We start from the raw sequence: 21,355 nt of genomic DNA on the forward strand, positions 1-21,355 counted from the left end.
GACGCTGGATGTGCATTTTTTTTAGTGTTTAATTTTTTCTTGCATTGTGCTACAGTGTCACTTGTCATGCAGGTGGGGTGTCATTTGCACGTGGGCATGTCGCTTATGTGCACCGCGCAATTCTTCACCGTACAATTCAGTTGTCAAAGTGTGTCGCGCACGGTCCTTACCGTCCCTCGATGTGCATTTTTTTACTCTTTGCTATTGTTTTCTTCATTGCCTGGCATTACAATGCTACTGTACCATGCCGGTGGGGTGACCTGCACATGTGCGGCGTGGCAGCGTGCTTGATGCTGGCACCTTCTTGGCATGTTGACGACGGCAGCAATTTTTTTGATGTATTTACGGCGAGGTATTTGCCATGATAAAGAAACAGGTGGGATGATATTTATGCAGCCATTTTTATGCTAATACTGCTATGGTCATGTTGAGTAAATTTGTACTTTCATTTTTCCTGCAATTCTGATACATCGTGTACGTAATGCATAACGTACATTTCATGCATTTCTGCGTGCATTAATATATTCCAACGTAAATTGTACCCGTTTTGTTATGTGGTTGTTGACTGCACTGCCATGTGTTACCATGTAAATGGTGTTGGGACCTTAGTAAGGCCATTGCGACAGTTAGTCCTGGCCCTTCCTGTCAGAGGCAGAAAATCCGCCTCCATTCCACCCCCCTAAAATAGATGTAGCCGCCGTAAAAGCTTTGCCGACGTTAGGCAAGCACAACCGACGTCAGACGACGTTACACAACAAGCATCACCACCACAGTAGCCACGTACGTCACGCGCGCACCTGGGCGGAATTGCGGTGCACAGGTTCATTCATTTCTAGGCCCTCCGCCTAGCGCAAGTGCCTTATTGAACTAATTGAATTTATCAACGTAAAAAGCGTCAGAAAATTCGTAAAGTATGGCTTAGAACATGCTGACATGATAACACCGGATTGCAATTCGAATATACGAGAGAGCATAATTATATTACGCGGAGACTCGAACACAAAGCCTTCCAGCTGTCGTTTGTTTTAGCGTGAGTACGCCACGCAAAATCCCGTGCTATTAGAAGCTTACAACCTCGTCTTATCACGCTTGTGGTGCGTAAACAAGGCTGGTGTACTGTTACCGGACTGTTACGTGAAGCTGTTACCAGACTGTTAACCCCAGAATTTAATTCTTAAACTCATTAGACATTATATACTAAATGCGCTGGTGTTTGTGTACGCCTACAATGAAAAGAAAATTATGAGCTGGATTTTAAAATCTTCATGTCGCCTTCGTCCACCATAGTGGGAAGAAAAAACTGCACCAGAGAGCCATTGAGTTTTGCCTCCTCAGAAGAGGCGAAGGTGTTTTGCAAGCAGAGCGATTCCTTTATTGAGGCGGCGTCGTTTGCGCTCAGTTGTCGCGCTCCGAATTACCTGCAAAGAAAAACAACGAGGAGGTCTTAGTAATGAAGCGCGTACCTAACTGCAGCAACAAACAGAAGCTAACAATACAGCTCATTTTGCAGAATAGACACGTGGAGGGATGGTAACTAAAGTCAAGTGTGTTAGAGAGTTTTAGAGATAGTGTTGAATTGGGGGACGCAAATGGATTACTCAGTCCGTCTAGGTTCTGCTGGTGCTGAAGCGGCAGTGTACACACAAGCCTCCTGTGTCTTACACTCCAAGAAAAGTTCGCACCTTCTGAGGCGTATCTTCTTTGCAAACAATAATCGTCATCTATCTTGCGTGCCATTCCATTCATGAACGATAAGAACCCAGTATACTTCCAGGTTACGAATGCAGCGTGCATCATCAGCGTGATGTAGCGTTCTTGACAGAAACATAGCGAGGGTAGGTTTTGTAAGAAAGGAAACGCAAGCAAGACAGATGACACTTGTTGTTTAGGGACAAGGTGCGCCCCAAAGGCACATATTGCAATTTACGAATTCTAGTGGGTGAGACTACAAGGTATATCCACTTGAAAAGAGTTGTGTAGATTGCACCAATTACGAGATACCATCTGTGAAATGTGCGGTAAAAAACGCACTGTCGTTCCGCTTACTTTCTTTACAAAACGTCGTTTTATGCATTGAACCACGAAAGTAACTGGAATACCGATACATTTATCCGCAAAATTCGGGAACCCTTGGGATGATGATGAAGATTTATTGGCATCGCCTTTGAAACGGGGTGGCTTCATAGAGTGACCTAGCCTGCTTGAGGTGAACATTTGCTTAATACATACTGATTGGCTAGTTGGTGAGCCATGATATTGAAGCAGCGCATTTAAAACTGACACTTTCACGAATACATGAAAAAGGACATACACAGGCGCTACTTAAACAGGTATGGTACACCCGCTTTTCATTCTAGCATTCTTTTTTAACTACCTTGTACCTATGTCTGTAACGGATCCGGTCGTATCCATCTCTTCTCTGCTTTAGGATCTGGATGTGCTTAGTGGTCTCCGGATTTGTGCTGCTGCATACACATGCCTCATCTAGTTCCGAACATTGCTCCGGTATGTATTGGTCCTCAGGCAACCAGCTCGAGCCTCAAATATCAGGGTACTGCCCTTTGTGTTATCGTTACAGATTTTCCTTTCTAATTTCTTTCTTCCCCTTCTTGTAATTATCCATGGTCCCCCCCCCCCCCCCTTTTTTTTTTGGTCTCTGCGATTTGACCTCACCTGGCGTCAGTAATAAAAAAAGCCACAAAAAGTAAGTATTAACGCTATATTTGCGCCCGCGAACCGAAAGAAAACACAATGTCGCTTACTTTAAGGGCTCAAGAAAAAAAGAAAAAAAAAAAAAAAGCTGACTAGGTTCTCTTGCGCACAGGCGAAGTTCCGGCTGATATTTCAAGCAGGATGCTGAGCCGCCATATTGTTCGGGCAGCTAAGTAGCCTGCATTTCGACGCTGCCTTTGCGAAGCTTTCTTCTTTGCCGGCTCCATCAGTATTGGAACGAGACATGATATCCGTGGTTTATCTTGCTGTCTATTCAGTGCTATACGGCGAGTATTGGTACACAACCAATGACTGCACCTATTTGAAGGCCATGAATGCAATAGAAGGATGTCTGTCTGCGCAGAACGGCTTTTTTTTTACGAGTCCACTGGGCATCGTTCACCGCCACTACCCGCCGAGGTGGCGTAGTCGCTTTGGCGTTGGGCTGCTAAGCCTGAGGGCGCGGAATCAAAGCCTGGCCACGGCTGCCGCATTTCGGTGGGGGCGAAATGCAAAAAACGCCAGTAAATGCAAATAAAATGCAAAATGCAAATATGGAGTCCGCCACTGCGGTGTGCCTCATAAGCATGTAGTGGTTTTGGCGCGTAAAGCCGTAGGATTTAATTTTTTATTTCACCACTACGGCGGGGCCGTGAACTATCGTGAATAAAGGCTGATTCTAGTACGACGCGAGTAGGCAGGCATTTTAGGAACATGCATGTAGAAGGTCCTGGCTGAACGTTCCTAGAATTTGTCACCATCTGTAGTGCTGCCCAGAAATATCTGTGGACTTGATTCAATTCGATTCGTGACATTTATATGCAATAAAGGCGCTGCATTGCGTGTAGCGGGAGCGCAGGCAAGCCTTACTCTTGATCAGAGCCGTCTCCGCCTAGCTATGGAAATTTGTCTCCTCTTGCGAACCGAGGTGGGCAGGAAGCTGTCAAGCAGCCGGGCCGATTTGCGGGAGAACCGGGCTAAAAAAGCAGGCACAGTCAAGAAGCGAACAGGGAGGGTCAGCGGACGGCAGGAGTAGTGTCTACCGTGCCTCCTCCTCCGCCCTCCGAGGCATTGACTTTTCTTCTTCGAATATGCTGACGATATGTATGGAAAGACAGCAGCCCCAAAAGCCGGGCATACCTTTCAATTTGCATTGTCTGTCCAATATGTGGCCTCTTTTTTTGCCCGGTTTTTCAATCGTAGCAAGCCGCTGCAGACCAGAGCGTGCCGCTACCAAATTTAAAGGTACCAGTGACGCCATGTGTGGCAGGTGGTGCCAATTAATGGTATGTGGAAGTATTGGAGTCGTGATCTGTCGGGCCACGTGATAAAATACTTCAAAATGATCATTGCGAGTGTCCTTTTGAAAGAGCCCATTAAAACAGATTAAAAGGTTACGTGTTGTCAGCCTAACGCGCTGCATTGCCGGGCCGTGGCAGCCCAAGGTCTTTGCTCCATGGTACATTTACCAGATGGCGCCACTCGCGTTGCCAAATATTCCGGCGGCCTTCGCATTCACGGTGCTCTGGTCTGTACAGCCGCTGTTTAAAGACCGTGGTGAAGAGGAGTGTGTCCTGCGACTTGTTGCATCAGGTCTTCGTAGCTGTATCTGCTGAAGTGAGTACGGTGTCAAGCGCAATGTTCAGTATGCCTAATAAAAGTTGTACTAACCTCTCCCCCTCGCCACCTGCTGACGGAGAGGAAGTTTAATCATCAGCGACGCGCCGTCTGCCTCAAACCACGGGCTTCAAAGCAGCGAATTACTGTGCTAACGAGGCCAAATCTTTTTGACATTTGACTCTCCTGACCAATAATTGCTTAATACGGGTGAGCGTGCGCACAGGCATGCCTTTACAGTGGGAGGGGGAGGAGGCTTAGTAGGACACAAACGAGCCTTGATGACGTTAATTCTCAGTTCACCCTTACACAGTAAAAGAGCGTTTCATCCGATGTTTCAGATTATTCATACTCATTCGTACAATCGAACAGGAGCACACGTCTTCTGTTGACCGGAGCGGTGTTGGCCTCTTCCACATATGCTCGAAAAGCGATGCACGTTTGGTGAATGGCGCGAGAAAAAGCTCTAAGAGACCATGCGGAGCAGGAAGCTCGCGCTGTTATCAAAATTCCGATTGCACAGTCGATAAATTTTATATGCGTTTCGCGGCTGGAAACACTGTTCACGAACCGGTCAATAAAGTTGGCTCGCCGCCATGTTTTTGGTATTCTTGGCCGGCTAAAGGTTTTCATTCCGAGCTAACGTCGTGGTCGTGCGTTGCTGCAAAAACATTGCCGTGCGCGGAACGAACTTTCTGACTTGGATTGCGTGTGTCCAATCACACCACGTGTGCAAGGAAGCTTTCGGAAATTAGTTTCGAGGATAGTATGCATTTCTGAATCAGTGACTAAGACTAAGCATTTGATTCGTGCCATGCGGTTCCAATTGGTTTAGATATCGAGTTCGATCGAAAAACCGCCGTGCGAATGCTCAGCGCTAGCGCTCGCTCGTTCCAAAGTTATCTCGAATCTCACCTACAACAGAGAACTCCCTGGAGTTTGGAAGGTTAACGGCCACGCAGGCTCCGAGGGCGCTCCGATTGATGTTCATGTCGGTGACCCGCCGCCAGCCGTTCGTTTTGGAGTCGTAGCATTCCACGAACGGCACAGTCGTCGTTCCTGTGAATGAATGAATGAATGAATGAATGAATGAATGAATGAATGAATGAATGAATGAATGAATGAATGAGCGAGCCAGCGAGCGAGAGGACGAAGAAGCTGGTACTGTAAGTTTTATACTAGCGCCCTAAGACTAGCTTCTGGTAATGATTGAAATTTGTGTAATCACTAGTGTTTTGCGCTACTATGAACAGCATGCAGTTAGCTAAATTTCATATTTCTTGAGTCCTAGCTCTCATGCTAGAATGTTAGTATGTAATATGAAGTCATCATTCGAAGGCTTTTGTCATGGGTATAATGAGCAACACGGGGTGTGAATGCCTTTGGTGACATTTAGTCAAGCTCGGCTACATTATATGCCCCTCTTCTTAGCAGTGGTTAATCGTGGATAAACCGCCTTGGTCGCTTAGTGGCTTCGGTGTTACGCTGCTAAGCACGAGGTCACGGGATCAAATCCCGGCCGCGGTGGCCGAATTTCTGTGGGGGCGAAATGCAAAAATGCCCGTGTACTTAGGATTTAAGTGCACGTTAAGAACCTTAGGTGTCCAAATTAATCCGGAGTCCCCCACTACGGCGTGCCTCATAATCAGATCGTGGTTTTGGCACGTAAAATCCCATACTTTTTTTTTTAATCGCGGGCAGTTTTGGCTACTCTACGAAATATCGTGACAATTTTTTTTAGTGATATTCATCGACGTTCAATATCATGAGCATATAGGTGCTTGGCCGTACTACCCAGAATGTATTGTATTGCAACGCAGTGCGCGTTGATTCAGGTAGCCATTGTATTGATAATGTAATAAAACTGTTCCAGAGAAGCACCCTGTCAAGCTGACGGCTTGAGTGGCGTACAAAGAAGAGGTTATGTCTACTAGTAGATAGTATTATTAGGTTAAAGCTGCCAATGGTGGCTGCTATGATCAAATTAAGTGCAACAGCGAAGCGATATCATGCATGGTTAGCACCTTGTTCACATTAGAAACGATAATCCCATTCGCCGTTAGTTAGTCAAATATGTAATGTCGAAAAGAGCACTAGCGAAATTGGAATGGAATGTATCGCGTAAAAATCGGAAGGAGTCACAGCAGCGGGCTCCACCTCACAATAACCCTTAGTGTGGCAAAGCCAGCTCTACAGAGCGCTATTTAGCGAGCAACGCACGCATGCGAGGACATCATTTTAGGAGCATCGGATCGGAAAATCGCCTCTAAAAATAGCTCTTGTTACCGCAACGAACATCACAGGATAGGCGCAGAGCAAGGCGTCAGTCACCGTAACAACACCGGCAGTGTGAGGCCTCTGGTGTCTCCACATAGGCAAGATGCGCGCCAGCTGACTACGATATGTTGAATTATGTTGTACATTAAGCGAACGATACCACATGCATCGACGTAAACGGTACACGTTCGTTACTGTTTCTATATAGAAAAGTTTGGTGGTTTCTAATACAATATAGATTTACTGAGGTGGCTCAGCGACTACAATGTACTGCTGCTAAGTACGGGGTCCCTGGTTTGATTGCCCGCTGCCACAGCTGCGTTCTGATGATGGCGGAACAAAAACGCCGTGCAAACATATTTTAGTCAACATTGTTCAACTCGCAAGTGGTCAAGCTAATCCGATTTTTCCCCTTCTGCAGCGCCTGTCATAGCCCGAGTGTAGGTTTGAGTTCCCATCTATAGTCGTATGTACGTAACATTGATTTTCTTTTATTGCACGCCGTGGTAGGCCGAGACACATTATAGACTTAACAATAACCTTTCCTGGCTTCTCATGCAGTATGTTTTTTGTGGTCTGAGCTGTACATGGTTGATTATAGATTCATATTAACAATGACTGACCGCAACGAAAGGGCAGGATACAGCGTCACTCGCAACAAACTTTCCTGTCCTGTCGTTGCTTGATACCCTTTGGCGTCCTTTTCCACCGTAACATGTATGAACCAACTAGCCCTTTCAACATGTAGTGGTTGACAGCACTCTGACCGTTGAATCCGCCAATGGCGAAGAGCAGGTCGTCGAGCACGGCGACTGCAAAGTTGCTCCTCGGCGTGTGCATATTGGGCAGCTCGAGCCAGCGGTCTCTCAGGAGGTCGTACTTCTCCCCTGCGAGGAATCGAGCATAGAACGTCTCGCTGCACAAGCACGCACATGTATCGAGGCAGTTTTGACTTTCACTAAAATGCTTTCTGATTTCCTTTAAATTTTTTGAAGGGAAACTTCCAGTGAATTAAGAAGAACAACAATACGAGCCGCGTTTTCACGCCAGAACAGAACGTGCATTGGCGCTGGCTAACACTTGCCCTTTTCCTCACCGCATATGAATCACCCACATTGCTTTATGACAAAATAGAGAAATAATATAAACAACACTGAATCAGCACCGTGATTGTTAATTGACTATCAACCAAGCACGTTTTTCTCTCTACACATGCCGGTGATCACATTGAAATCTAAAACTTCTGGTTACGCGCACTCAAGTCAAAGTACCGACGTCCTGCTTATCAGCTACGTCTTCAACCCTTCATTGCTTTCAATGTTGAGTTTGCTGGCGCTAGACTAGTGATCTGTGAAACATTTTCGACTATGTGCCAACCGCCCATCCTACTGGTTTTTCACCCAAAGGTTGTGAGGGAATTGAGAATCCAGATTCAGTGCAGATGCTGATGTGGGTGCGTGGTGTACCCGTGGAAAGCCTGTTCGTTCCGTTGAAGCCCCCGAGCACGTAGACGGTGTCCTGGTAGTTGATGACCCGGACTCCGCTACGAGGCACGGTCATGGCCCGGATGTAGGTCCACACGTTCACCTTGGGGTCGTAGAACTCGGCCGTGTTCAGCACTTGTTGCCCGGTAAACCCTCCTACTATGTACACCTGTGGGAGTGAAAGGAGGAAATGTGTGTTTGGAGGCAGCACGTGAGTTTCTATAACGTCTCGAAAACGTAATTTAACCTACACATAAGCATTGTTTTACTCACTTTTACGAACAACACGTTGTTTAGAGGGAATCGAGCTATAGGGTGATGAAATTGCGGCATTTTAGAACTAGTACGTATTCCATTTGAGCAATATGAGATGGTTAGGGTCTTCTATTGCAGTTATTTGCTCAAAACCTTGTCCCATTGATGCTGAAAACTCCTTATGTGATTCCAGAAGCCATCTGCTAATAGTTGGGCAATGTGACTCCTCACCTAAGGTATATCGCCTGGCCAGACGAACATTCTTCGAATATTTCGAATGCATGGTTTGGGCATAAATAAGCAGTTTAGCGGCAACTATAGCTGGCACAAAACGGCTTTTGTTTATGAAAGCTATGCCCAACTCATGCACGCAGCCTTTTAATCACTTTGTGACGTAATCAAAAATGACGCTTTAGCAGGTCACACTGTACATGCTCTAGGGCTGTTAGCGAAGGGCCAATAGGTTGAAACAACTCGTTGAACTTGTCAACACAGGTTTTACGTCGTCACTTATTCAACGCCATCACGGTGCCCGGCCGCCAAGTCATGAAGACGAGAACTGTACGCGCGCGCATTTACTGAAATTCGACCTCATCAAGTTTTTTAGCACTGGATTACCGCGTTGACGCCGAGTGAAATCGATACCCCTGAAAGCTATGTTGCTCCGTCAGTTGCAACGTTTGCTCGTTACTTCCGCGTAATTAAAGAAAAGTAAAGGAAGCACATTTTCTCCATAACTGGGCAATGGAGTCCTGCTGCTTTGTTCGCGCCGCAGTGCCGTGATACACTGTAGCGCGTCTCGATTGACTCCTTCGGTGACATCTGCGCGCCAACATCATGACGATTATTATGATTATTTTTCTTGGCATGCCGTTCAAAACGAGGCGGCGGCAAATAGCCGCCTAGCCTGGTCGAGATAATCAGGTTTTACCACATTTATTGGAGCCTATCATCTTGTACATCTCTCCTTGGTGTTTTCCATCTTCATTAAAACCTATATGTCTTATATTGTACAATTATCTCTGCCTATAATGACCCGGCCCTATCGATATCTTCCCAACTTCATTTTCTCCCCTGTACTCTATGCGTCTCTTTCATATCTCGGTCGCTGACCAGTGAATGCGCTCGTCCGCTTTGAACCCGAGCGTGACGTTGTCTAGCACATCCTATCGGTCAAATCCCTCATCTGCAACTACGCTCCGATGTCACGTGGCTCTCGAGCTCATCCCCTTGACATCACCCACTTTTTCACCCGCAGCTTCGCGCTGATGGCAAGCAACCACGTGACTAAGCCACTGCTCCAATGTATAGCCGCAATTGAGCCGGCAGCACCATCGTCGACCTGGAAGTTTATATGAACCCAACAGAAGCAGGTCGAGTCTGCTTGTCGGGCTGGAATCGGCCTGTCGAGTTTATGTAAACGCTATAGCCGATAGGGTTTAGCGAGTGTCGAGTCAGGCTGAGCCCAGACAGGGTAGGTTGACCCTGCCCGACGCATTGAAGTGCACGCGCAAATGCGGGCGGGTAGGCTGTTCGCTGCCAGCAGCGATTAACCGGATGCGTTTCCTTATCTCTGGTAGGCTGTTGCAACAATATCGATCCGTCAGGTACGAGAAGAAATATTCTTGAGCTAGTTGGTTTTACATAGCTGAACAAGTAACTTAGCGCAATAAAAGACACAAGCACAAGCAAGGGGAGGAAGACAAAGCGCTTCTCTTTGTCTGCCTTTCTTACGTCTGTGTCTTTTATTGCGCTAAGTTAGCGTCACGTGCGAGTTCACGTAAGCGCTGTCGAATCAAGCCGCCTGAGCGCGACTCGACCCGCTCCTGTCGGGTGCATGTAAACGTGGCCAGTCTTTCGCCGGCAAAAATATAAAAAGAAGAAAGAAAGAAATCGGTGCACGTGGGCGCACCTTGGAGTCGACGACCGTGGCGCAGGCGTCCGAGCGTTGGTCGTTCATGTCGGCGATGAGCGACCACGTGTTGGTCGTCGGGTCGTATCGCTCGGCCGTGTTGGTGCGCCGATCGCCGTCGTAGCCGCCGAGCGCGTAGATTTTGCCGTCGAGCACCGCCACGCTGACGTAGCACCGGGCCACGTGCATGCATGCCCGCTCCGTCCAGCGGTGCAGGAGCTGCAGCGACGGGGGGCACAGAACCAGGTCCCTCTCTCTTTCTCTCTCACCCTTCTTCGCGGACACACGACGCCTGCAGGACAGGGACGCCAATGCGGCTCGGTTTCTCGCTTTCATTGTCTCTCACTTACTCACTCTAAGAAAAAAAAATATGGCACGCGCTTTTTTTTTTTCGAGTGCGCCTTTAGTCACGCGGCAATAATCGTCGTCGTAGTAATAAAGTGCACTTCCTTCCAAAGGTTTGTTGTACAGGTTGCTTTCCTTTCAGTACGAAGTCACGTCATCGTGTGGATTTTATTCTGGACACACGAGTTCAGTGCTGGCTTGTTACGCTATTCTGCATCTTCACAGCCAATCAATCAATCTGTCGATTGATTGATTGATTGATTGATTGATTGATTGATTGATTGATTGATTGATTGATTGATTGATTGATTGATTGATTGATTGATTGATTGATTGGTTGATTGATTGTATTCTTCACGCGTAAGTGCTACTACTGACAGGAAAGCAGCCGGTATACAAGAGCATGAACGGAGGTGCACGCTAGAACTCTGACGATCATTGTCCCGTGGCTAGAGCACACGTAAAAAAAAGAAGTGCCGAATTTTTTCTTTAGAGTGTTATGCCGAGTCGAGCGACGGAGTCGAACAACGTGTGTGCCGTGCAACATCGCGAGCCCGACAACGTGACACCAATGGCGAGCCGCAGTACAGCTTCCCAGAGACACCCTGTATCTCCGGGAAGACGCGTCATGGGAACGCTGTGTCACCATGACACGGGTTAAAGTATCCGCGACTTCGTTTGAACAAACATACGAGGCGTGACACGTGCAACAAGGTCCCACGTGCACACGGGATCGTGTTCCACGTGTCGATGGAAGTTTGTGCCCCCTGTTTTGTGCCTACGTTACCTTCCACCACCAGATGATGTGGTGTTGCGCCTGACTCTCTGTCCGTCGCTGACTCAGCATAGAAGTGATGCCGCCGAATTAGCGTCCCTGCTCTGAGGTACCGATTTTATCGCAGATGTCCATCGATATACCCATACGTTGCGCTCAGCGAGATGTTGCACGAGACAACTGTTGTAGTTAAAAACAACTTCGCACGTAGAAATGTGAAACAGCAAAGCAACCGAAAGGTCACGCAGGCGGCACATTGCGCAAGTCGTTCAAGCAACAAGAGTATGATGTTGACACCAGCTCTAATGGTAACTTGTATAAGACGCATAGACCGACGTCATCGAGGTCTTCACAGTCAGCACGGTGAAAAGTCACGCTTTAGCTCGACTCGCTTATTTTCATCAGTGCCTATGGAAGCTGGCGTTACGAGTATACTCCCTATACTCAAGAACGCCACCATGCGGAAGGAGCTATGAGGTCACTAACGTCTGAAGTCGCATCCCTCGTTGAACGAGATATAAAGACTTTGTGTTGGATACGACAGGTCACCTAAGTCGTACCTCCGCGGAGTCTAGGCTTAGGTACTGAATCCTAGTGAATATTACCGTAGGTTTCATAATGGTATCTTGCACCGTGTTCTTTATTTTTTTTTAACAGCTTGGCTAAAGTTAGCTGTGACATACGGTTTAGTGTGAATGATGGTGGTCTGTACTGCCCGTGTACACGTACTGGGTTGAAACAACGGACGCAATTGAAGCACTGGGAGCCGTCAAAGCCGCCAATCATGTAGATGAGGCCGTCCAGCGCGACAAGTCCGTGGTAAGCCCGAGGCATGATGTCCCTGTCGTTGGGAAATATCAGCCACCGATTGGCGCGGCAGTCGTACGACTCGACGAGGTTCGTCGCGCTGCCATTGCTCCATCCACCGATCACGAACAGAACGTCCCTGTAAGGCATTTCGTTACTACAATTCCTGACAGAGAAGCGAACAATGTGTCAACGCTTATACCGACATCATCCTAGTTGGTATTCATTCGCATTCTAAGGGCTAACATGAAATAGGAAGAAGAAACAGCGCTGATATTTACAGCTGTTTTGAAAGAGTACAAAACACATTTCCTTCCTGAATAGGCCATGCGATTTTGTTTACTCTTTCCAGTCCTGTATAAAGTGTTATTAGTTGGTGAATCCTACTGGTTTGAGAGCTTAGATGGATATCAGCACTCTTACTAATCAGGCGTGATCATACTCTAGATCATGAACGGGTTAATGTAATTACAAGATGTCACGTTCACCAACTCTTGCACGCTGTTCGTGGGATTTGGGCGCGCAGAGAAAACAGCACTTCCGTTTTTCCCGACAGTCCGATGAGTTTTTTTGAGTTCGAGTGTTATCAGCTCAATATAAAGACATCTTGCGCGATAACGGTTTACCTAAGTAAGTAGTCCCTGTGTTGGTACACAAAATATCTTCACATAATCGAGAGGCCTTAGTAATCACCCATCTAGCAGAATGACTGTTCGATGGAAATCAGCGGCAACGCCTTCTGACGTCCAGAAGTAGTAATTAACTTCACTCGCGGTAGTCTTATCTCTGTGGATAAGCGCTTGCCTTGGAATCCTGGGCCTTAGCATGGGATGCGTGAGGTTGATCATTCTTGGGCCTTCGTGAAGCTCAAGTTGCTCCAGAAGTCCATGGACTGGCTCAAGTACAGCGCGGCAGTCAACGTCATCAAGCATGGGATGCGGAAAGACTTCCTCTTGAAGAAATGATACCTTGCAGAGCCCGAATCTGTTACACAAAGTGAGTCGGAGAGTAGCGAAGTTAAGAAGCAATAGGTGATGTTTAAAACATGGTGTCTACGACGTGTTTCCGGCTCCACAATTGCTTCCGGCACATGTATTTAGTAAAATCCTAGTTTTCGATATCTGTTTCTGTTACTCGGAGGCAACCATCGCTGGGGCGTTGATTTGGACACCACCTACAGTACATGCCTGTTACTATAGGCAAGTTCAGGGAACCTAATGAAGAAACCGTTTTGTATGTAAGAACCTTTTGTAACAACGCACACAGGAAGTTCCCAGTAACGAAACACGTGGTACCAAAGGCGCCTGCCATTGAAAAGAAATGCAAATTAATTCGTAAATTCAAAAATGCAACGTTTGTTCCAACTTCTCCCGCAAGAGTTGGGCAGTGTGAGTAAGATTTGTGACCTTATTAACAAGATTGAGTAAGCTTATTACTACTCTTTCCCAATCCTCAATTTGGCGCTTGCGAGTGACAATCATGCACATCTGCTTATTGTTTCGTCGCACGTTTTGTTTAAGCGCTGACTTTATGAATCTTTTCGTTCTTAAATGCTATTTGGCAGTAGCTGGCCGCCTTAGATAATACTATGCCCAGCATCAGAACTTGCCGCAGAATGCTCTTGCGAACAATTCTATAAATAGCATAACGACTTTTTGCGAATTCGGACCCGGATTCCGGATTCATTCACCAATTGAATTGGGATGCGATTGAAAGCGTATACGCGCGGAAAACGAAAACCCGTAAGTTACCTTATAGCGCTGAGAAGGCTTGGTAGGAAGCGATGCCTGTTTGAGGCATCAGCTGAAGTCCACTTTATAGCCGCCGAAAACGCTTTGCCTTCATCGGCAAGGTTGAGCTCGTCAGAGCTTAGCAGAGCCTTGAGATCATCATAGGAGATGCGGTCAAAATCTTGGTTTATCTTTGCGACCTGTTGTGGGAAATGGTGTCCGGTTGTTACTCACGCGTTAAATTTGTAGATATTTCACTGAGTAACAAAGGAAGTAAGAATGAGAAAATAAATGTACACGTGGCCTCAGGGGCCTACACACGAATTCATAAAGATGGTTGCGCTTTATGAAACCAAAATCTCCAGTAGACGAGCTTGCTGTTTATTTTCTCGTTCTCGTAATTTCAAACGTACCTCTATGAAATTCCCAGAAATAAAATTTACGGCCATGTCGACGAGGCTGGGGTGCTTGTGTTCCCTGGCGAACTCCAATATGCGAACGCAATTGGCTACGCTGATGTCTTTGGAAAGGAACTCGTGGCATTTTTGAACAATTCTTTCAATCTGCAATGAAAAAGAAAAGAAGGGGTGTAGTGAAAATAGAATCCTGGATCACGTTTGAGCAAGTACTTCGTCGTAAACGTTAATGCCGCCTGTATTCGAAAGAATATCTGAAATTATCTGGTGTCGCAGCGTTCTTATTCACCTTCATCTCACACTTTGAGATGTTTGTTAACGATGGCTTAAGGCCGCGACTGCACGGGTGTCGCAAGGCGGTCTGTTTACAACTCGAGAAAGTAAACGGTAGCGCAGAGAAGGAATGCAGCCACGTAAGCTGGCTCTCTCAGCGTGCAAAATAGCTTGTCGCGTGTTAGTGTGATTAGCATTCCTTGACTAGTTCACGCACTTTCTGGTGTCTTCTATCGAGCTATGTTTCTAGCCGTCTTTCTGCCGGCTTGGCCCACTGGGTAGTCCATGGTGTAATGGGCAGAACATCGGGCTGCTGTGCTGAGAAAACCGGGTTACAAAACAATCGGACCAACTTGGTTCACTGGTTGTGTGTCGCTCATCAATGAAAAAAAAAAAAGGCATTTAAGAAATTTCTCCGCTGCTTGGGTGGAATCGAATTTGCGTCATATACATTCAGACTTGCTGCACGCGCGGATTTCGCGGCGGCGCCGCTAGGTGACGCAGCATGTCCAGAGGGAAGCGTGTGAAAGGAGCCCGGCTACATACGCTCCTCGAACATGACGAGTTTCGGCGGTGGCAATACGCCTTGTGGCGCTACGTTTCTTCAATACTAATCACATTAACGTCTAAATTCATCGTGAGGTGGGGTTCTACTGGAGCATTTTTTTACTGATAGTGCACTTATTTTTCGACCATTTACATAATCACACTAATGGTTTCACGTGCAAGAACACAGGACGACCTCTGTCTTAACCACCGAAGTTCATTGGGAACAGCGTACGAAGAGAAACACCACGTGTACGCTCACACCAATAGTGGCGTCATGGAATAAGTCAGCAAGCAGCGCTGGGTATCGCAGTCTAACAAGGAGATTGGCGGTTCAGATACACAATCATCATGCTGCTTTTGTATATGGAAAGCTTCTACAAGTTCGCGCGCTTTTTATTGCGCTATAGCAATTGTAGCGCCACTCCAGGAAAAATTTTTGTCTCCGCCGTCGCCGTGATGTTCCGCACAAAGTCCAAGTGCTACAAGATCATGTCGCGCCCCGTGCGCTGTGGCTGCGAAGGAAAGTGTGCGAGGATGAGCGGAGAAAGATAGTCGCCTTATTGATGCGCGCTGTCTTCTCGTGCGCCCAGTGTTGAAAGTCAATGAATTGGGAAGCGAATGTTTACTGCAATTTAAACGGCCGATAAAATTACGAAACTAACTTATTGTAGTTGTCCAACACTTTGCTATCGCTGTCAATGTTTGTCTCTGCGACGTTTTTTTTTTGTTTTTTGCCTTGGTGCTTAATTGATGAAGATTTTGGTTAGATTGAAGAAATGCTTGCTAACAATGTGCATTACTACGTGCTCAGTGATGGGAGGCAGGTGTTTCCTTTAACTTATTGTTGCGCTGAAGTAGACGCTCGTTTTTTACGCAGTTGCCAGTCTGCCCAATGAACGCTTTCGTGCAAGAAAGTGGGACCTGGTAAACGACGCAAGAAACGGAAGGGTTTCGCTGCCTAACGACTTCAGTTCTTAGCGCTCGTTCTTGGTCATTCACCTCGTGTTGCCGCCGTCTTCTGCGCTGATTAAAACTATGCACTCACTTTAACTAGCGTGTAAGCTTCTGCCTTACTGCAATGGGAGTTGATTAGTGATTTTTAGATTAGACGATTTTTATCATCACTTAAGTTGGTTATACCAGACAATTTTGCGCCAGAAAATGAATAAAAGTACGCTAACGGTAATTTTGGCTAGGCTACATAGGAACAGTTGTCTAACACACACAGCTATGCACCAGATATGTGGCAATATAAATCAGCCAAACGTACCAGTAAGTTGTACAAAAACGTTACGTAGAACTTCAGTGTGCCTTAGCTCAGAATACCGCGCTCTGCTCTGCCGTGGCGTGAGCTACACATAATCAAATTGTCGTTGTAGAAAGCAAGCTAAATTTCAGCGCCACGAACAGGCCATAGTGAAGAAAGCAAATAATGTCGAAAAGCGTTTGGACCCTTAAGTTCCGCAACCGATTAACCGTACAAATTAGGTTATACAGTCGCTAACGTACACGTCACCTTCACTTTTAAATAAATACCAGAAAGAACATACCATTGCGAGCCTCACCCATAAACAAATATGACGGTACTTGGTAAATAGGAATAAGTAGATCTTACATAATGTTTCTGGTTTGCACATTGTTTACTGTGTGTGTGTCATGCATTGAAACTTTGTATTCCTCTGGCGCTGTTGCACAATTTCATGCGCAATAATCGCATATTAGGAGGGTTGATGACACCGTGATTTTTTTCTCGCTCAGTGCAGTGTAACTTGATGTATCATATAGTATGTATTACGTCGTATGACCCTGGTAGATGTACTGAATGCCTGTTTTATGTTGTATGCCAATAGTTGACGTGCCGCTTGCGTGTGAGGGCCTCCTGCAAGTACAGAGCTCCTCGCCCGGATTTCTACCCCTCAACAAACTTGTTGGGAAACGGAGCATTCCGCACTTCACCTGGAACCGCTGCGCCGCCAGGAGCATGCTGAGCACGTTGTCGCTGTTGAGCGACACCTTGTTGGTGTAGACGTACTCGAGCAGGGCGGCCATGACGTCACCGCGCACCCCTTCCACGGGGTACTTGCGCGCCTCATCGCCGGCGCTCACCGCCGGCGCAGCGGACTGCCCCTGCTTCGTCGTCGCTATGGCGGCGCCTGTCTCTTCTCCAGGCGCGAGCGCTGCTGCCGCCGACACCCCTGGTGCGGCGGCGGCGTTGATCGTACCGGCCGGGCCCAGCTGGTTTCCCCCCGGTGACGGCTCCCGGAACAGCGGGCAGGCGGCGTACAGGAGCACCTGGTGCACCGGGAACCGGCTGCCATCGTCGCTGCAGACGACCTCGGCGTCGGTGAACACCCGTCGCCGCCGGAGGTCGTCCAGCACGCTGAGCATGCCCTGCGAGTACACGTCGGCCATCCCATGCAGGCTCTGCCACGCTGCCGCTAGGACGCCGTCATGGTCCGCTGGAACGCGCCCCCCCGGGAACCGACCCACCGAGGAAGCCTTCGCTGGGGCCACGGTTCCTCGCGCGCGCTGCTGCTGGTGGCCCCCTGGCGGTTGTTGCCCCCCTTCTTGGTGCCGCTGCACTTCTTTTTTCTCCTCGTCCTTTGGCTGGCCGTGCCGTCCCGCATCCCGTGGGCCTCATCTTCGTCGCTGCGGCGTCTCGCACGCGCTTCGAGCCTGCTGGCAGCTACGAGGACCTTTGTTATGCGCGCCGTCCTTTTGTTTCTGGATTGTAATCGTTCCTCTGACGGGAACTGATACATAATAACAGGGGGAAAAGATCCTAGCATTGTTCGCACGTGACAGATAAGCGAGGACTCAACTGGAACTGTTGAGGCCTTTTTCTTCCGTTTCGGTGGTGTAGGTACACAGGTCGCCCCTTTGCTCCGCGGGCATGAAATTATCCCAAGCCCAACTTAGGATGAAGGCATATGGTGCATGGGGGAAAAGGTACAGGCACTTTGTCCCCTGCGACACACACACACCAGTATATAACTGGTCGCACAGGCATATATAGTCATTTTGTGTGCCTTCTATATGCAGTATCTGTCCTTGGGTATCATCATCATCATCATCAGCCTAGTTACGCCCACTGCAGGGCAAAGGCCTCTCCCATACTTCTCCAACTACCTCGGTCATGTACTAATTGTGGCCATGTTGTCCCTGCAAACGTCTTAATGTCATCCGCCCTCCTAACTTTCTGCCGCCCCCTACTACGCTTCCCTTCCCTTGGAATCCAGTCCGTAACCCTTAATGACCATCGGTTATCTTCCCTCCTCATTACATGTCCGGCCCATGCCCATTTCTTTTTCTTGATTTCAACTAAGATGTCATTTACCCGCGTTTGTTCCCTCACCCAATCTGCTCTTTTCTTATCCCTTAACGTTACACCTATCATTCTTCTTTCCATAGCTCGTTGCGTCGTCCTCAATTTCAGCAGAACCCTTTTCGTAAGCCTCCAGGTTTCTGCCCCGTAGGTGAGTACTGGTAAGACACAGCTGTTATACACTTTCCTCTTGAGGGATAGTGGCAACCTGCTGTTCATGATTTCAGAATGCCTGCCAAACGCACCCCAGCCCATTCTTATTCTTCTGGTTATTTCAGTCTCGTGATCCGGATCCGTGGTCACTACCTGCCCTAAGTAGATGTATAAAACGGACATCCTCCCATATTGCAAACGGTTCTGCCGCCGCAGATGCCGACTTCTGACCCAATCGAAATCGCCTGGTAATGTGCCAAGTCGCGCGGAATCGCAAACGCAGCCATTGTGGCACATTGTGTGACCGAACCAATCGCTATATACTAGCAGAGACCCGCTGTATACGTGTAAATATATGGGCCACTGTGAGCTGTTTCCATCAATAAAATAAGCGTGAGACTTTTTTCGTAATTCCAGGTATTTGAAGCTTCACTACATAGCGGTCTCGGTATTGTCCAGGGAAGTGTTTCGGTGATGCCAAGGGCCTGGAAGCTTGCGGCCTCTATGACAGTCACAGACATGTAACTGCTTTTGAGAAGTCGCTGCATGGGCTGGTTCTTGGGAGTGATTGGGATCGAGTGTATGGTCAGCAGGCGAAGGTCCGCGCAGGTACGCAGGGCTTATATATACGTCGTTGAGTCGGCCCGTGCTTCTGCAACATAGTGCGCCTGGTTCACTGCGCGGCATGAAATTGAATGCGCTGAATTTTTATGCTGGTTGCACTTGCGACTCGCGGAACGTGGGCGGATGACGCCGTAAACCGACATCGACGCACTCGACGGTGCACGCATTTCGCCATCGTCATGTTGTCAGGGTTCGTCGCGTTTTTGCCGCTTGCGCTTTCGTTAGTTAGCGAATAGCTTATGCCGACCGCAGAAATTGCTGACGTCGGCAATGATGTTTGATGATGGCAGCACAAATTGTCGTCGACATGCTTTTGGTAGACGGCATGACAGTTTGATAATGACGCTTCTGGCAGCACGACGGCGGTAGTCTTCCTAACGACTCACCTTTTTAAGGAGTAAGGTATCCAGTTCGGCAATGATTATTGCTGGAAAAAAACCTGCCAAAAAATATAGAAGTTAATGCTATCTGGCTGAGGTCACGGGAAACGAAAAAGAATAAAATCGGTGGCTTTTCAAACGCGTAGTCGAGTAAAATTTCAAGTATACCATTTTGTCAAAGTAAGCCCCTGCATCAACTCGCAAGTCTCGTCTTTTCTGGCCACTCTTAAAGCGTAAACATTGTAAAACTAAAATAGCGCAATACACTGGACAGATAGCAAGACGAAAAAAAAAAATATATATTTATTCTTGCCAATGGGACGCCAACTGGCCTACGCTTCTACACCACTGGAACGCAAATGCAGAGAAGTCAACACGGATTCGTAGAAATGCCGGAGTGGTGGTAACGGCACGCCATCAAAACAAAGCTTTGGCCCTTTGTAAAGAATGGTAACTTTCCCAGACTACCTAGCTACCGGGAAATGTGAACAAGCTTAATGTTCAGCCACACGAAGGTTTATATATATTTCAAATCAATACACCCCTGGGAACTTGGCGATCAAAGCAATATTCTAGTCCTAAAACAGTTACTGCGCTCCTTTTCCAGAATGTTGTCTCAAGGTCAACGCAACTAATTAAAATAAGAAATTACTTGAAAGCATGTCAATTGACTGGAATAAAGATTTTAGTCCACGCCCAGTACCGTTGTTTATATTTACAATTTGATTTAATTCTTATTTGTCCAGCCCTCGATACCGTAACTGGTCGCCAATCCGGCCCTCTGGACAAAAAGTTGCAAGACTCCTGATGTATACACGGAGACTTGTGAAATGGCCCAAGTATGCCGAATCTTTGTCGGATTGAAACGAAAGAAGCGCCTTCGTCCAGCGGTTACAACACGGCATCTTTGTAAGTGTTCCTTCTGCAGAATTGCTTGTGTGTGTGTGTCTATTCGGTTGTTTCTCTTGAGGAATATGTGCACCGTTTTGGTAGTGCATCAGCGTGCAAGAATGGAACGTGTTCGTGGCTTTGCGTATTCAATGTTCTTTAGATATATATACGCTGTAGTTTCTTTCTGTCTTGCTTTTCTTTTTATTTTATTAGTTCTTTTTGTTATTTTGCATTTTCTAATCGGCGAGGACCGCACATATATGCTTGTCGTCAAGTGCTTTGAACTTCCGTTGCAAGTTTTCTTCCCTGGTGATTTAGCCAATGTTTCCGTTGCTGTGACCTGGGTAGTGTTCATTTGCTGCGTCAACGCCTTTTGGTGTAGATTTGTGTACCAATACAGATCTTGAAGGCCGTATTTTTGCAGGCTGCGCGCGGCGGAAGCGCTCGGTTACGCCGCCGCCGACGACGCGCGCTGCAGGTACTAATCAAGTCTACGCCCCGGCCAACGTAACGTTGGCACCAGCTACCATCCAGCGACTGCTCTCTCTGGAATGAAAGCATATATCGAAGGCCATGGGCGGGGTATGCTTTAGAAAACATTGCGTCTAGCCGTGTTTTCGGCTTTCAAATGGCTTTTGGCGCATGTAGTTCGCAAAAACATAGCCTTCAAGATTTTTTTTTTTTATCCGTAGAAAACAGATGGTGGGAAGCAATATATAGACATTGCCTACTTGGGAGCCAAAATATGCGTAATGGGTACCGGTGATGGGTACCACGTTCTCAATAACACACCTCAATAACACGGCAACTACAGAGTTTCTAGGCCACCA

The 21,355-nt window shown here is 47.4% G+C and overlaps 1 protein-coding gene across 4 annotated transcripts; it reads right to left on the reverse strand.

Annotated features, from left to right (window-relative positions):
- Nucleotides 1–1,316: 1,316 nt before the first annotated feature.
- Nucleotides 1,317–17,759, reverse strand: LOC126539544 (uncharacterized). 4 transcript variants are annotated; one of them, XM_050186429.2, is made up of 11 exons: nt 17,109–17,759; nt 14,328–14,477; nt 13,936–14,114; nt 12,989–13,168; nt 12,107–12,323; nt 10,258–10,476; nt 8,073–8,259; nt 7,374–7,493; nt 5,245–5,388; nt 3,583–3,689; nt 1,317–1,418 (listed from the first exon to the last, which is right to left on the reverse strand). In XM_050186429.2, the coding sequence occupies exons 1-10, from the start codon at nt 17,562–17,564 to the stop codon at nt 3,589–3,591; spliced, it is 1,953 nt and encodes a 650-aa protein (XP_050042386.1). In that variant the 5' UTR covers nt 17,565–17,759; the 3' UTR covers nt 1,317–1,418; nt 3,583–3,588. The 4 variants fall into 4 exon arrangements, with proteins under 4 accessions (XP_050042386.1, XP_072141732.1, XP_072141731.1 ...); XM_072285631.1 differs by having other exon boundaries at nt 5,249–5,388; nt 17,109–17,735; XM_072285630.1 differs by lacking the exon at nt 3,583–3,689 and having other exon boundaries at nt 5,249–5,388; nt 17,109–17,735.
- Between the last annotated feature and the right edge of the window lie 3,596 nt (nt 17,760–21,355).

Source organism: Dermacentor andersoni, chromosome 11, assembly GCF_023375885.2.
Source record: "Dermacentor andersoni chromosome 11, qqDerAnde1_hic_scaffold, whole genome shotgun sequence".
NCBI lineage: Eukaryota > Metazoa > Arthropoda > Arachnida > Ixodida > Ixodidae > Dermacentor > Dermacentor andersoni.